The sequence below is a fragment of the Mesoplodon mirus genome, assembly GCF_964341445.2.
Source record: "Mesoplodon mirus genome assembly, chromosome: 2".
In the NCBI taxonomy this organism is placed as follows: Eukaryota; Metazoa; Chordata; class Mammalia; order Artiodactyla; family Ziphiidae; genus Mesoplodon; species Mesoplodon mirus.
The window spans coordinates 218,484,734-218,501,454 of record NC_138977.1 but is presented as its reverse complement, the minus strand read 5'-3'; the positions used below and the strand labels follow the sequence as shown (position 1 = coordinate 218,501,454).

The 16,721-nt window shown below is 39.2% G+C and overlaps 1 protein-coding gene across 2 annotated transcripts in view; it reads left to right on the top strand.

Moving 5' to 3' along the window:
- Positions 1-16,721, top strand: part of CACUL1 (CDK2 associated cullin domain 1) — a 66,582-nt gene that overhangs the window by 9,445 nt on the left and 40,416 nt on the right. For both annotated transcript variants that reach the window (XM_082604395.1, XM_082604396.1), the window contains exons 2-3: positions 12,601-12,727; positions 13,614-13,716. In XM_082604395.1, the coding sequence (XP_082460521.1) occupies positions 12,601-12,727; positions 13,614-13,716 (230 nt within the window). The remainder of the gene's footprint in view (positions 1-12,600; positions 12,728-13,613; positions 13,717-16,721) is intronic.

Here is a 16,721-nt window from a genome sequence, read left to right as displayed (position 1 = left end):
AATTAAATGCTGTGGTAAAGTTATGTATGGACATGGTAGCATAGAGGGAAAAAGAATCTTTGAAAATGAATAAAGGTTTGTTCGGAGGACTGAGGTGCCAGGGTTGGCCTTGAAGAGACTTCCTTTGCAGAGGGAGAAGCCTGCGTGGAAGACCCAGAGTCGAAATTATTGTAGGAACATAGGGTGTGAGGAGGGAGTGGCACAAATTAAACCTAGATCGATAGAAAGGTCTAGATGCGAAGGGCATGCCAGGTTAGAGGTGGGATTCTCTTCTGCAGAAATAGGGGCCACTGAAGTATAGTAAGGGAGTCAACTTGGTAAAATTTGTCTTAGCGTGTTAATACAGATTAGAAAGGAGAGAGAATGGAGGCAGAGAGACTGGTTAGGGGGTTTAATTATTGTAGTCTAGGCAAGAGATGACAGCCTGAACAAATAAAGCATTGGAAGAGAGGTGGTGTCCGACTTTGGAAACATTTGGGGACTACAGTCTGTAAAATTTGGGTGGGAAGAAGGGAGGATAAGGATATGGTAGGTGTATAGGTAGGGGTGTGTGTGTGTCTTTTTTAAGTTGTCTGTGGAACCTTTGGGTGGAGAGATCCAGTAGGCAGTGGGTAAGCTGAGCTTTCTCATTTCATGCACTTTAGAATATTGGAAGTGCTGAAACAAAAATTTAGTTTCACCGGATTTGTTTTTCCCTTTCAGAGGATTTGAGTTTCACCAAACTCTTTGGTCTTAGAACAAAACAACACAGAACTTTGCTTTTATATAGGCTTATACTTTAAAAACTTAAACTGTATGAAAAGATATATAATGAAAATCAGTGATTCCTTCCTTTGTTCCTTTCCATTCCTGGACCTGTGACCCAGAGTCAATTATGTTTAATTCATTTAGTTGTCTCTTCTGGTATTTATCCACACATTTCAATGTGTTAATATTGTTATTGATTACTTAGTTAGTTTTATATTACCTGTTGACCTGTTATTTCCACGACGTTTTAGTTCTCTTATACCTCTACACACTTTACCTCTTTAATTCTTTAAATACCACAATTTTTGGTTCAAAATAAACCATATTTACAACTAAATCTTCACTAAAGAGCCAGGAGTGTACTCAGATTACATTTTCTTTCACATAGAACTCTGCTAGTAAGTTGCCTTGTTTATACTTGCATAGTTTTTGAAAAACTGATTCTTAAAGTTTTTCAGCATCTTTATCACATCCACCATACACCTGTCACTGGTGTTTTTGAAATGCTCGGTTAATCAGTATTTTCTTTTTGCCTGCTTGTGGAGCTGTTAATCTTCTTGTTCCTGTTTTTTTCTTAGGGCCCACAGTTGCCACTCATGGACTTCCCAACAGGTGGAATGATTGTTACTTGATATCTTCCTTTTATTTATTTATTAAAAGTTTTGTTAAAAGTTGAAATATAGTTGGTGTACAATATTATGTTAGCTTCAGGTGTACTGCATAGTGATTTGATATTTGCATACATCATGAAATGTTCACCACAATAAATCTAGTAACCGTCTCTCCCCATACAAAATTATTACAATATTATTGACCACGTATCTTAAGCTGTATATGTGGTACAACATATATACATATGTGATTGTTTTCAGTTGATGATCTCTTAAGTTTGAATGCCTTCTAACAACGATACATTTTTATTCCCCCCATCATGTTGAATGTTTTTGATGTTGTATTTTCCATCTTTTTGTTTTGTATATCCCTTAACTATTTATTGTGGTTTTAGATGACTTTACTACTTTTGTCTTTTAGCCTTCCTACTGACTTTGTAAGTGGCTGATCTACTACCTTTACTATATGTTCGTCTTTACTAGTGAAATTTTTCCTTTCATAATTTTCATATTTTGAGTTGTGGCCTTTTCTGCTTAGAGAACCCCTTTATCATTTCTTGTAAAGCTGATTAGTGGTGCTGAACTCTTAGCTTTTGCTTGTCTGTAAAACTCTTTATCTCGCCTTCAAATCTGAATGATAACCTTGTCAGGTAGAGTATTTTTGGTTGTAAGTTTTTTCTTTCATCACTTTGCAAATATCATGCCATTCGCTTCTGGCCTGCAAAGTTTCTGCTGAGAAGTCAGCTGTGAGTCTTTATGGGAGTTCCCTTGTATGTAACTAGTTGCTTTTCTCTTCTGCTTTTAAGATTCTCTCTTTATCTTTAATTTTGCAATTTTCATTCTTATGTGTCTTAGCGTGGACTTCTTTCAGTTCAACTTGTTTGGGAGTCTCTGTGCTTCTTGGAATTGGATGTCTGTTTCCTTCCCCAGGATAGGGAAGTTTTTAGCTATTGTTTCTTCAGATAAGTTCTTTGCTCCTTTCTTCTCCTTCGGAGACCCCTGTCAAGTTAGTATGCTTGATGTTGTACCAGAGGTCTCTTAAACTATCCTCATTTTTAAAAATCATTTTTTCTCTTTTTCTGTTCAACTTGGGTGATTTCTACTACTGTCTTCCAGATCACAGTCTGTTACTCTGTGTCATCTAATCTACTGTTGATTCCTTCTAATGTAACTTTAATTTTAGTTAATTGTATTCTTCAGCTCTGGTTCTCAGTATTTTCCAACTATTTGTCGAAATTCTCACCATGTTCATCCATTCTTCTGAGCTAGGGAGCATCTTTATGATCATTACCTTGAACTCTTTGTTGAGTAGATTTCCTGTCTCCACTTGTTTAGTTCTTTTTCTGAGGTTTTGTCTTGTTTCTTTGTTTGGGACATGTTCCTCTGTCTGCTCATTTTGCCCAGTTTTCTGTGTTAGGTTGGTTACATTTCCCAATTTTAGAGAAGTGGCCTTATGTAGGAGACATCCAGTGGGTCCCAGTAGCACACTCCCTTCTGGTCACCAGAGCTATATGCTCAAGGGGTGCCCCCGTAGGGCTGCCTGTGCCCTTCTTTTATGGCAGGACTGCTGTGGTGGGTGTGCTGGTAGGCGGGGCTGGCCCCCAGCCTGGCTGTGAGGCCCTGCCTCATGCAGTGGCTGCCGGGCTGCTGGAGGGCAGGGTAGGCTTCCCAGCTGTCTGCCTGGCCCTGGGGCTGGGGCTGGCCTGCTGGTGGGCGGGTAAGCCCCCAGTGCTAATAAGCTAGGGGGAGGATTCCAAAATGTCACTTGCCAATGCTGTGTTATCTTGGTAGAACGAGCTCCCCAAAATGGCTACTGCCAGCATCTCCATCCCCAGGGGGAGTTCCAGTTGCCTCCTGCCTCCCCAGGAGGCTCTCCAAGATCAGCAAATGGGTCTCACCCAGGCTCCTTTCAATTTACTGCCTCTGTGCTGAGATTTGAAGTGTGTGAGATTTAACGTATGCCCTTTAAGAGCAGAGTCTGTTTCCTACAGCTCTCTGGCTCTCCTGGACATAAGCCTTGCTGGTTTTCAAAGTCAGATGTTCTGGGGGCTCATCTTTCTGATGCAGGAACCCTGGGCAGGGGAGCCTGATGTGGGGCTCCGAAAGAATCCTCACTCCTTGGGGAGAACCTCTTTGATTGTGATATTCCTCCCATTTGTGGATTGCTGACCTGGAATTGTGAATCCTGACAATACCGCGTCTCAGCCTCTCTTACGCAGCTCATTGTGGTTCCTTGTTTAGGTATGCAGTTGTGGAATATCTTTTCTGCTAGTTTTTAGGCCGTTGTCATAGATAGTTGCTCTGTAAGTAGCTGTAATTTTGGTGTATCCATGGGAGGAGGAGTGAGTTCAGGGTTTTCCTACTCTGCCGTCTTGGCCACCTCACTTCATGTCTTTCTTTTTACTGGTGTGTTCCCATGTATGTGTGTGTATGTACAGAACGTATCTGCTGGCTGTCTGTTGGGAAAATGTGTATGGATAATAATATCAGGTCTTGAATATATAAAAATGCTCACTTGATTGACTGTTTGGGTACAGAATTCTTACCTAAATAATTTTTTTTTTTTTGGCTGCGTTGGGTCTTCGTTGCTGCGCATTGCAGCGAGTGGGGACCAGTCTTCACTGCGGTGTGTGGGCCTCTCACTGCATTGGCTTCTCTTGTTGTGGAGCACTGGCTCTAGGCACCCAGGCTTCAGTAGTTGTGGGACATGGGCTCAGTAGTTTTGGCTCCCAGGCTCCAGAGCGCAGGCTCACTAGTTGCAGTGCACGGGCTTAGTTGCTCTGCAGCATGTGGAATCCTCCTGGACCAGGGCTCGAACCCGTGTCCCCTGCATTGGCAGGTGGATTCTCAATTGCTGTGCCACCAGGGAAGCCCCCTAAATAAATTTTAAAGTGTTGCTTCATTGATTTTAAGCTTGCAGTGTTACAGTGGAGAATTCAGGTGCCATTTTAATTCTTGTTATTTTGCATGTGATCTTTTTTTCCCTTTGGAAAATTATTGGGATGTTTTCTTAGGTTAATGAGTTAGTGTTTTTCTCCCTTTACATTTTCTCTCTTCTCCCTTTTCTCTGGTATTATTGGTAGTCAAATGTTGAATTTCCTGTTTTGATCTTCTAAGTCTGTTAACTATTTTTTAGTATATTCTATTTCTCTTAATGTTCTAGGAGAGTTTCTAGGTGTTTACTTTTTTCTTTTGGATTTTTTTATGATAAAGGCATTTATGATGAGATAAATGCTTTTATTCATTCATTCATTCATTCATTCATGGCTGTGTTGGGTCTTCATTGCTGCATATGGGCTTTCTCTAGTTGCAGCGAGCAGGGGCTACTCGTCGTTGTGGTGTGCAGGCTTCTCATTGCGCTGGCTTCTCCCGCTTCAGAGCATGGGCTCTCTGATGCGTGGACTTCAGTTGTAGCGCGTGGGTTTGGCTGCTCTGTGGCATGTGGGATCTTCCTGGACCAGGGCTCGAACCCATGTCTCCTGCATTGGCAGACGGATTCCCAACCACTGCGCCACCAGGGAAGCCCTTCTTTTGGATTTTTAACAATGGCTATATTTTTAATTTTAAGAGCATTTGGAATTCTCCTTTTTCATTACTGTTACTAATTTTTATCTTCTCAGCATAGTAATTATAGGATTTTTTAAAAAGTTTTCTTTTGTTCTTTTAGTTCTTTGCTTTTATCTTTGCAATTTTTGTTTGTTTTGATCTCTGATGTCTGAGACTTTGCAAATTTTCGTGATCCTTAGCTGTCTATTCGTATTTAAAAGTGAAAAAGGCTAATTGGTAGTTCTGTGTTTACAAGGGACCTTGCCAAGTGTAAGTGTTGGGCTTCACTTCGGGTTAATTGGATGCAAAGCTGCTATTTCTTGGGGAACTGCCAAATAGTATGTGAATGTCTTTTCTCTGGGACTGTTCCGTTTCTCTAGGGAAGGATCTTCTTCCTTTCTGGGAGAATGGTAGGGTTGGGTAGGTGGGGCAGGAAGTAAAGACACTTCTCCTGGCCGATGGCATTCTAGAATTAAAGAAAAGGAGCAGGGTTAGGTGTTTGAACGTTTCTTATTTTGACTTTTGACTTAACTTAAATCTGCCAGCCCTGTGCTTCCCACCCACCCACCCACCAACCCACCAACCATGTATCTGTCCTGGAGTCCCAAGCTTTTACCTTTCAGTTTCTGTGCAGAATAACTCTTCTCTTTTTTACTGTTTAGTCTACAGACTGGCAACCAATCTTCACCCTTCCCACTCCAGCCACCAACTCTCTGCCTCTAAACCTCGCTCATTGTATCCTGTCCTTAGGTCCTGAACTGCTCAGGGTCCTGCAGGGCAAGATTAGCTCACCTATTGGTGTTTCCACCTCAGCACACACTGCCTTATGCTACTACTCCACAGTTACTTTCCTGGTCTTAATGCCGTGGAGAGTTTGACTTGTTTAAATCTTGCAGGTAAAACAGAATTTTAAAACTATGGCAGATGTGCAGTTAGCATGGTTTGCACATATGTAATCACAATTGAGCAGATACTTTCTATTTGAATATTGTGAGATTTTGGATTAGTTGGAGTTGGAGCCATAATGGATGTTTTGATAGCACTTGACCTTTTCATATATGTACTTTCATAACATGTTCATAGTGAGAACTGTGTCACAGGCTCAAATGTGATGTTGTAATTGTAGAATAATGTTATGCAGTAACTATTCTAAAGTAATGTATTGATAGATTTCAATCTTGCTGGTAGGCCACTGCAGCTACTTTCTGTTTTTAAGATAGTAGTGATGAAGGAAGTTTCTACTGTTCTGTTTTTTCCTCAATTTGAGAAATGTGTCTATTTCTACGCAGGAAAACAACAATGGAGTGTGTTTTCTCTACAAGTTTTACAGTGTTTGGGGGAAAGAAACATGTCATTTGAAACAAGGCAAAGCAGGTTATATGGTTTCATATAGTTAGTATGTTGTAAGCCTTATCTGGACCAAAATGTTATCTAGTTATTTGTTTATATAAATGTAACTTACCCTAAACCCCAAACCCTATAACTTAGAAACTTCCCAAACACATGCAATTTAGAACTTAAAACTTAGAAACTCCCCATAGAGCATACAACTTTTAAAAGTTTTTAGCTTACTTCAGAAACAATTGCTTCATTAAGGACTTAACATTAGCTATCATCTTCTACTGGTGAATCAAAATATACCCGAGTAGCTGGCACAGCTTTTGTTTTTTTCCTCCTAATATGGAAAAGGATCTTTAAAGGATTTGGTCACTTCTATTACTATTTTTTTCCCAACTTGGCAGTTCTCTTAGGAGCAGCTAAGTATTAGTCTTTCCTTTGCCAGGATTAAATTATTTTCCTTTTGAGAGAAATAAGTAACTGGGATTTTGTTTTTTTTTAAAATAAAGAGTAAAACTCCATTTATTTGTTAGACTACAGAACCTTGTTCTGATTCTGATTCTCTTCCACTCTGACTGATCTTTTTCTTTATTCCCAAAGGCTTCTCCCCATTCTGCAGGCTTTGTTCTTGGCCTTCAGCTTCTCTCTGTCCATTACTTGAAAGATTTCAGACATCCCCTTGTGCTGGAGGAAGAATAATATTCTACCAGGTGGTAATGTTTTGGACCACACAGATTTACAGGATTGTTATTGATAGATGGGCTTGCTGTGACAACAAGAAGTCGTAATTTTTCTCTGAGATCACATACCCTAGCCAGAGTTAAAAGGAAAGCCCAGAGCTTTTTTCTCCTAGTCCATTTGTCAGATTATCTAATTGTAATTAGTGACAATTAATCTAAAAGGTCACTATGTTTGAGACACAATTTAGCCTGTTTAATTGGGCTTAATCATTTATTTCATAATTGCCAATGCTGTATTCTTCTTAAGGAGCCAGTTCTTAATGAGAGTGGCCTTTTTGGTGGGGAGAAGGGACATGGAAGAGTAGAACTTTAATGCTTTTTTGACATAAAACAGTTCCTAGCTGCCCTTTAAATTTTTTTCTGTGCTACATTTACACCTTTACTTGACTCTCCAGTTCGAGTTGTTTGGAGCCAAGAACCATGTGCTAGCAATTGAGAACAGAGGTGCACCTGTGACCCTTGGCTGTCCTGAGCTTGAATAGGAGCATTAGGCAGTGGTTCTCAAAGGAGCAGGCATAAGAATCACCTGGAGGGCTCAAATGGCTTTCTGTATCACGTGTTACACGCTCCCCACTTTTCTGACTCCCTAAGTCTGGGCTGGGGCCTGGCAGGTTGCATTTACATTAAGTTAACAAGTTTCCAGGTGATGCTGATGCTGCTCTGGTATCAGGTTTTGAGAGCCACTGATAGTAGGTAGTGGCCAGTCTTCGCAGTAGACCAAGAATGAATTAATAATACCTGCTATAGTTTCTGAATATATCCTCCCCTTACAAACAAATAACAAGAAAAAAACTCAAAAGGAATATCTGGTAGGGCTTACCTGGTTTGCTTTAGCCTGTGTGAAACCAAATGCACTTCAATTTTTAATTCCAGAGCTACTAATAAGTAGTATGCCTTGGACTGTTTTTATATTAAACATTTATTTTGACTTCCATTAAATTAATTTACTTCACATACATTATTGAATACGTATCATATGATAGTTTGGAGTTGGGGCTCTAGCGCTGAATTCCTTCTCCAAGGGGCTTATGTCTAGTTTGAGGAAGATTGATAGTAAACACATAACATGTCAAGTGTCGATAAGTTACTTGGATAACAAAGTATGAGAGTTGAACATATTTATTCCTGCCTGGTATGAATTACATATCCCTAATAGTTTCTCATTTATTAGCAATCTGATAGTATTTCCTGAACCTTAGATTCCAGCTATCCCATGTGTTTTAGATTTTATTTCACTTTATTTTAGTAAAGGTCAGTTGTAGTACTTTCTCAATAGAACTGAGGCTATGTGAGCTTGTTATCTTATGAGTTTCAAGGTTTAAGCCTTGTGGCGTGATGTTATGAGGGCAACCTGAGGGTTTTTACATTTTGTGAACTTGAATGTCTCTAGAGGGCATATGCATTCTCCAGCTCATTGAAATGCTCACTGCTCTTTTTTATTCTTATACCAGGCCTGTTTTACCCATTTATGTTAATGGCCTGGGCCTTGTAGGCATTTGAGTTTAGAATACCTTCTTTAAACAGTTTGAAAAATAGTGCATTTTTTTCAAGCTGGAAAATCTAACCTAGACAAAATTTAGTTATTTAATGGTAATTTCATTTTTGTTTAGGTTCCATGTTTCATTTTTTTTTTTTTTTTTGGTCAGTCTGAACTTTTTTGTGGGCAAAGTTGAAAGTGATTGATTACATTTCTCTAGCTAGAGGCTCTAGTTTTAGAATTCAGGACGGCACGCATGCACACACACACACGCACATACACACACACTTTTAGGCTGTGCGTGTCAAATGTTAGATAAACCAAACAGCTAATATATTTTGTTTGCTTTAAGTCAGAGATTGGGTTGAGATTAGCAAGGAATTCAATGTCTTAGCATTTTCTGGATTGTCATTTTAAGTGTTGACCACAGATTGCTATGAAAAACCTTCCTAATCTTTGGCTAAGCGTATGAATACCAACTAGTGCTCATTCTTCAAATTCCCTGTAGCTCTGCAGATGCTTCTCTGTGTTCTGCTTTCCTTTGCTACCGTGGTGAAGATTGGGTGGCTCCTGAGAAGAAAGTCATGTTAGCCAGTGTCTTAGTCTGTTCATGCTGCTGTACCGGACTGTCATAGACTGGGTGGCTTATTTATCTCTTACACTTTTGGAGGATGAGAAGTCTAAGATCAAGGCGCTGGCAGATTCAGAGTCTGGTGAGAGAGGCTGCTTCCTGGTTCATAGAAGGCCATCTTCTCACTGGGTCCTCACATGGCAGAAGCGGTGAGGGAGTTCTCTAGAGACTCTAAATCCATTCATGTGAGGGTTCCGCCCACATGCCTAAAAACCTCCCAAAGGCTCCACCTCCTAATGCCATCACATTGGGGGTTAGGGCTTCAACACATGAGTCTTGGGGGGACGCAAACATTCACTCCGTAATAGCTAGCATGTAAGTGAATTGGTTTTCTGTTGTTTTTCAAGCAAAATATATGTGGAAATACAGCTTCTTTTTAGATGTGGAAATAGGATTTAAGATTTTCTACTGTGACTTGTGCCTTTTTCGTTTTGGTTTGAAAGTCTGTTTTCAAAGATATTTAAAACCAGAGCAGTTTTTGTTTTTTTTTTCAATGCCACATGAAAGATACCTGAGAGGCATCAGAGATCATTGCTTCTGTGGAGCTTCATTCTGTCCTGACAGCTGCGGGACTTCACATCTTAGGTTCTTTTTCCTCTGTCGTATCTTTGACTTGGAGATTTGCCAAAGTGTGAAACGTGTGCTTGGGAAGCAGGTGTCTCCCCAGCCGCAGCGCAGGGTGGAGTTAATTGAACCGAGTGGTCCAGGAACCCATGGGGTTGGTGTGTTCATTCTTGGCTTTCAGTACTTGAAGTTTTCTTTCTGAGCTTGTCAGTTACCTTCCTTAATTCCCAGCGTTTGGCATAGAGCAGGTGTATGATGTGGTTTAGGTGATAAACACTTGATAGGAGGTTCAGTAACCTAGAATCACATAGTGAGAAAGTTCTTTGTTTTTCAGTTACTTAAAAAAATTTTTTTTAATCCTTCTGAAAGCAGAAAGGTGGTATTTTGGAGCTAGCGTGTAACACTTCTCAGCATCTGCCGATCTCCTTTATTCACAGGGAAAGCAAGCTTCACTCAGAACCTTTAAAGGCAGTAGGACCTAGCTAGAATTTAATAACACTGTGTTTATTTCTATATTGCAAATGACACTACTTTTCTGTTTTTGATCAATTCCTACTTTGTTTTAAGTGCGAGCAGTTTTATGCACAAGGGGGTGATTCTAGGAAGCACCTGCAGGAGTGTGGAGACAGAGACAGGGATGGTAAGGAGGCCGTAAAGAAGGCAGCACTGCGGCGACTGGAGTGGAATCCCAGCGGGGACTTGGGAGTCAGTGCGTACTCACCCAGAGTAAAGGGAGACGCTGGGTATTTACACTGAGTTCTCATTAGTCATTACTTGATCATGGCTTCTGGGGGTGTTAATTCTCTAGAACTTCCAACCGGCCTCTCCTTCAGGCAGAGCGACCCCGGCAGCCAGAGAGAACACTGGCAAATAATGGTAGGTGCTGACAGTGACCTTTGTGGATCACTGTAAATGGGTGGGGTACCAACAGTTTCAGCTTCACTCCCAGACATGCTAAGCTTCTCCTACATCCTCCTCATCTTAGTCAACGGCAGCCCCATCCTTCGGTGCTGAAGGCTAAAAACTTCAGAGTCATCCTTGACCCTTCTCTCACATCTCACATCCAAACCATCAGCAAATCTTGTTGGCTCTACCTTAAAATATATTGAAAATCTGACCTCTCCTCTTGCCCTCACTGCTACCACCTGCTCCAATCCCCCATCATCTCACAGCCTTCTAACTTAGTTTATTGCTAGTACAGAAGCTGGAATGATCCACAGAAAATCAAAGTCAGATGACATCACTGCTCAAAACCTTCCACGTGTCCTCATCTTAGAGTGAAAGGCAAAGTCTTTGCATTGCCCATAAGGCCCTCCAGCATCTGGCCTCCTGCTCCCGTTTGTGTGTGTGCCTGTGTGTGCACACGCATGTACAGTTCTTTTTGGTTTTAGCCTTATATGTAGTCAAAACATTCCTTTCCTCTCCATTTTCTTCCCTACTTTTTTTTTTAGTGTGGGTTATGTGATTCATTTGTAAATTAGATTCATTTGCCACAGTTTGCCATTCCATCTTTACCACTACATCCTGGGTGAAATTTTTTTTTTTTTATACAGTGAATGTACTTTTTATAGTGTGTAGTTCTGTTGGTTTTGACAAACACATGGAATGGTGTATCCACTACCGCGGTTGCATACAAAAGAGTCCATTGTCTTAAAAATTCCTTCCTGCTTCCCCTTTGCAGACAGTCCTTCTTTCCACCTTCCAGTCCCACTGGCAACCACTGATCTGTTTTCCTCCCTATAGTTATGCCTTTATAAATAAGTGAGAGTCTTACCATATGTAGCCTTTTTGGTCTGATTCTTTGATTTAGCAGAATACATTTAAGATTTTTCTGTGTTGTGTAAATCGATAGTTCACTCCTCAAGTGTCCTTTAAGTATATTTAAGCAAAAAAAAAAAAAGTGAACTGATTTAAAGAAAATATTGAACAAACATGATATAGGTGGCACATAGATATGAGAAACGTCTTGAACCTGAATGACTAAAATTTGGAACTCAGTAGTGTGATAGAAAGATGCTAAGTCAAGGCTTTGCTTTACCTGGTACCTCTGCCAGTGATTAGTTGTGTGCACTTGGGGAAGTCAACCTTCTGCTCTTGAGTTTCTGATAAAAATAAACAGTAAAATGGCTGATCTAGTAGTTGTTAGCTCCTACCATGGTTCATAAAGACACAGGGTATCTTAGGTGCTTTGGGCAGCTCTTTTTTACATTAGCATTTCATTGTTGTGAAGCACCATCACCCCTGGATTTCACCGTTGTTAGGACAACCTGTTACAAATGCTTTGTTAAACCGATCATGGAGGAATAAGAGCCAGCCATTAAGAATGAGGTACGCCTTCAACGTAAGGCTCCCGTTCATCCACGTTTTTTTTTTCTGTTGGGCTTTTCTAAAGGGTAGGCTAGGGAGAGCCTGAGTCAGAGCTGTAGTCATGTCCAGGAGGTACTGGTGGTGTGATAAACCTCTGTGAGTTTTTAGCACCGTAGCATTGGGAAATTAATTTCCATAGTCCTTTCCCTAGGTAGATCTCCCAGAGCTGTCTGTAAAGATTGATTGGAGGTCATAGTTTCCCAGAACTTTATCATGGTTCATGATAGGCCATCTTGTCACATCATTGGCAACGTGTATTTGAGGGTCAGTGCATGTTAAGAACTCCACTGATAACGGAAACCGGGAGAGGGAACCAGAGATAATTGCTATTTTGTTTTTATTTTTAAAGATGAACAGATTCATGGTAATTTTTTAAAAAATCATAATTAATGGCTGCTTCAAATCCCTGTCCAGGGTTGGGATTTTTGAAATTGGAAATGGGATAATAATTGAGTTGTATTTAGGTGACAGTGTCAATGTAAAATCAGAAAGTAAGTGGGAGGAATTGGAGAATACAGAATTGATTTGTTTATTTTACATGTGGCACATAGTAATATTCATTTTACTTTTTACTTTTAGTAATGAATGTTATAACTATTGAAGATTATAAGAGCACATACTGGCCAAAATTGGATGGTGCCATAGATCAGCTTTTAACTCAGAGTCCTGGTGACTATATCCCCATATCCTATGAACAGATATACAGGTAAGTCAAGACTTAATTTGCTTGGGTTTTAGAGGGTATAGTGAAGTTCACAGCAACTTGAATTACGACAGTTTGTATGCATATAATATATGATACCTACGTTAAGGCTCTAAGTTATTTATATGTTCCATACTTGTGGATTGGGGGTTTGATTTATACTTTTTGCTTCAGAATTGTTTTTCAAATGAAGATAGTGTTAATCCTAACTCAGCCTGCCACGCCCACCATACATAATGCAGAAATTATAGAGGTCAGTGAAAAAGGCAAAAAATATGTAGTTTTAGTATCACAGGGAGATGTTAGCTTAATCTGTTGATGTTTGTGGCACACAAGTTTAACTATCTTTGGTTATTTTGTTTCCCAGCTCCTGGTAAATGGAAGTAGCAAATTAGTGAGGACCGGGGTGCGTTGTGAGATCAGCCCAGTCACAAGAGGAGGAAGTGACAACTGTGCTGTTCTGCACAAGTGATGCACAAAGAGGTTATTTAGCAAACGTTTTTGTTAGTTAGAAACCTTCTGCTGATTGTCACTCTCTCTTCCTTATTTTGACATTCATTAAAACGAGAGAGAAACTGGCTTATTAGTAGTTAATCATAGTCAGACTCTCAGATAATCACCCAATATTAGATTATCTAATACGGATAAAAAATTAAATAGAATACTCAAAAAGATTATTTGTAGCTGGTGATAATGTCTCTTCCATATGAACACTGATTGGGGCAGGATAAATTTTTGTTTTAAGAGTTGAAATTGGTCACTTTTTGAGGCCTGAATTAATTATTTGACCAGTGGTTACATATTGAGGGTATGCCTTAACCTTAGGTTGAATTAAGTGCTTCAACCTTAAAATCATTAACTTGGTTTTTGTCTCCCCTCCTCCCCACAGTTGTGTGTATAAATGTGTATGCCAGCAGCACTCGGAACAGATGTATAGTGATCTGATTAAAAAGATAACTAATCACTTAGAAAGAGTCTCAAAGGAGCTGCAGGTAAAGAACTTATGGTATTGATTTTAGCTTCTTTGGGATTTTCTGACTGGTTGGAATTAGCTTTATAGTATACCTTTGGAGGCTTGTTCATTTGATTATGATATAAATTTATAAATATTTTATAGATGAATATTGATCAAATGGTCTTATCTTTGGAATAGATTAATTTGAAAATTTGACATAAACTGTGGACATTTTTGGATTAAATGTATTTCCAACTTTAATTCTGTTTATTACCATGCAATATTTCTTTTATGTAAAACCTTAGTTGTTCTGTTAACCTCAGTATTTGGTGACTTTTATATTATAAACGTGTACATTCTAATTTTTTTCTGGAACTTTTTTGAAAATTATTATCTTTGAAGTGTCATTTGCCTACCAGTTTCTAATATTTGCTAATATAAACAACTGAAGTCAGCATTTTGTTGATAAACCCTCTACAGATGAACATCATCCCAGCTGTAAAATCTGGGGCAAGTTGCAGGAAATATTTTATTTAAGGAAGCACTTGGCTTCTCGATCCTACTCTGCCCCTCCCTGCCTCAGTAAAGTTTCCATTGCTTGAAGGTCAGGTAGTATCTTTATTCCAGGACCAGATCACATTTTAGTTGTGGTGTAGAAGTTACAAGATGTGCAGAGAAGTCACTCAGCAGTAGATCACCAGGGTCCACACCACAATTAGGAAGTGCTCCAGCAATCCTGAAATATCCACAGTTTCTAGCAAGTGCTGGGTTGCTATTTGGATATTCTCCTCACTTACCTTGTGTGTTTTTTTTTTTTTTTAAAGTATAGCCAGACCTGTGTTTATCATAGCCAAATATATCTTTTTCCTGTTGCTAGTGTAAATTGTTTTCGTCATCTTTTTGCCATTAAATACAAAACCTTTATTCATCTAACAGATATATTTAGTGTTAGGCATTGTGTGTAAACCATAGATGAAGCCTAAGGTCTGCGCATTGTAGCTTTGAATGATCTGCTTACTAATTCTCGACTCTGCCCTCTCTCTGAATCCCCACGTTCAATTTACTGCTGAACCCTATTTCTGTTCTGTTTCCCTCTTGGCTCCTGTCCACTTGGCCACCACCCAGTCCAGGCCACATCATCTCAAGTGTTTTACTAAAATGCTCATCTTAGTTGGTGCTCTCTGCCTCTAGTCTTAACACATCTAACTAGAATCTTGCGTTTCAGAGCGACTGTTTCTAAGGTACAGCTCTGATTATCATATTCCTATTAGAATAAAGTCTAAATTTCTTAATATGATTTAGGAAGGCTTTCACTTTTTGACTCCTGCTTATTTCTGCAGCCTGATGTCTTACCTTTCTGCTCCTGCATACTGAACTTACTTCAGTTCCTTGAACATTTTAGGTACTATCTCACATCTTGGCTTTTGCCACGTTAACTTAACTGTCTGAAACATTCTTCCTTTTCTTCTGCCCTCTTATTTTTTCGGTCAGTGTGAACTTAACATTTAGGCTGCCACTTAGACATCATTTGTTTTGGGAAACATTCTCTGATACCTTGTTCCCCAAGTCAGGTTTGGGAGCCCCTCATCTGTGCTTCTGTAACACCCAATACTTCATGGTAGTTCATTGTGTAATTTATGGTTTAGCTGTTCCCCTTCCCCACGTTCCCCACCCCAGTATTGTGTCCTGAGAGGGCGGAGGAGCATGTCTGTTTTCATTATTGTGCTGTTAGTACCTTGCCCAGTATCTCATACATACTAAGCATCACTTGCTGAATGAAATGTGTAGCAAATGAATGTTTATAAATATTTACTCTGTGTTGGTTAGTGAAAGCTTTTCTAGTAGAAATCCGAGTTTGATCTCGTTTTTTAACATGAAGTCTTGGTGGTCTTTGGGGTGCAGGGTGTACCAGAGATTTCATTAGATCAACAAAGAACTCATCTCAAAAAGGACTGTTTTATGAATACTGTTTTGCTATTTTTGAAATAATATTAAATATTCTAAAACAGAAAGCGAACCATTTCAATTCAAATTATAAGGATAAAATAATTACTTGTCTTGCTTATAAAAGTTATCTATGAAATGTGAATTGGAAATTTTATAATATGTTTTACACATATGCTTTGCCATTCCGTGAGTCATTAATTTGACTGATAGAATTGTGACTTGCTAGTTATTTGTCATATTGCAGTTTCTGCTTGAGTAGAATTTTTCTTGTACTTAATTTTGTAAGCACTATACGACTGCATTTCATTCTTACAGTTAGAATATTACTGAAAAATATTTTTTAAAGTTAGAGGGCACTATAGTACTGCGTTATCAAGCTCAGTCTAATTGGCAGTTTTGGAAGGCCACTTGGCTGCATTCCCTGGCATAAATTTGCTTGATCAATTATCAGTAATACAAAGGTAACCTGTTACTTGCCCAGGATGGGCTGCACAGGGTACTAATACTTGAGAGTCACTGAGGTTCAGAGAGTAAGTTTCTGAGGTTTTGGAGAGTGAGCCCTGTCAGTGTGTGTAGAGCTCCTTTATTCTTTATCAGGAATCCATAATAGTTCATTGTACCTTGCTTTATTGACGTACCTCAATTTGTTTAACCACTTTTTAATCCATGAATATTTAGGTTGCTTCCAGCCTTTTGCTGTTACTAACAGAGCTACAGGGAATAATCAGTCTTGTAAGTTTTATTGTGCTTCGCTTTATTGTACTTCACAGATATTGCATTTTTTACAAATTGAAGCTTTGTGGCAACCATGTGCTGAGCAAGTCTTTCGGCATCATTTTTCCAATGGCATTTGCTTGCTTCTTGTCTCTGTGTCACATTTTGGTAATTCTCGCAATATTTCAAACTTTTTCATTATTTCTATATTTGTTATTGTGATTTGTGATCAGTGATCTTTGATATTACTGCTGTGACTTGCTGAAGGTTCAGATGACGGTTAGCATTTTTTAGCAATAAAGTATTTTAAAATTAAGGTATGTACGTTGTTTTTTTTTAGACATAACGCTATTGCACACTTAATAGACTACGATATAGTGT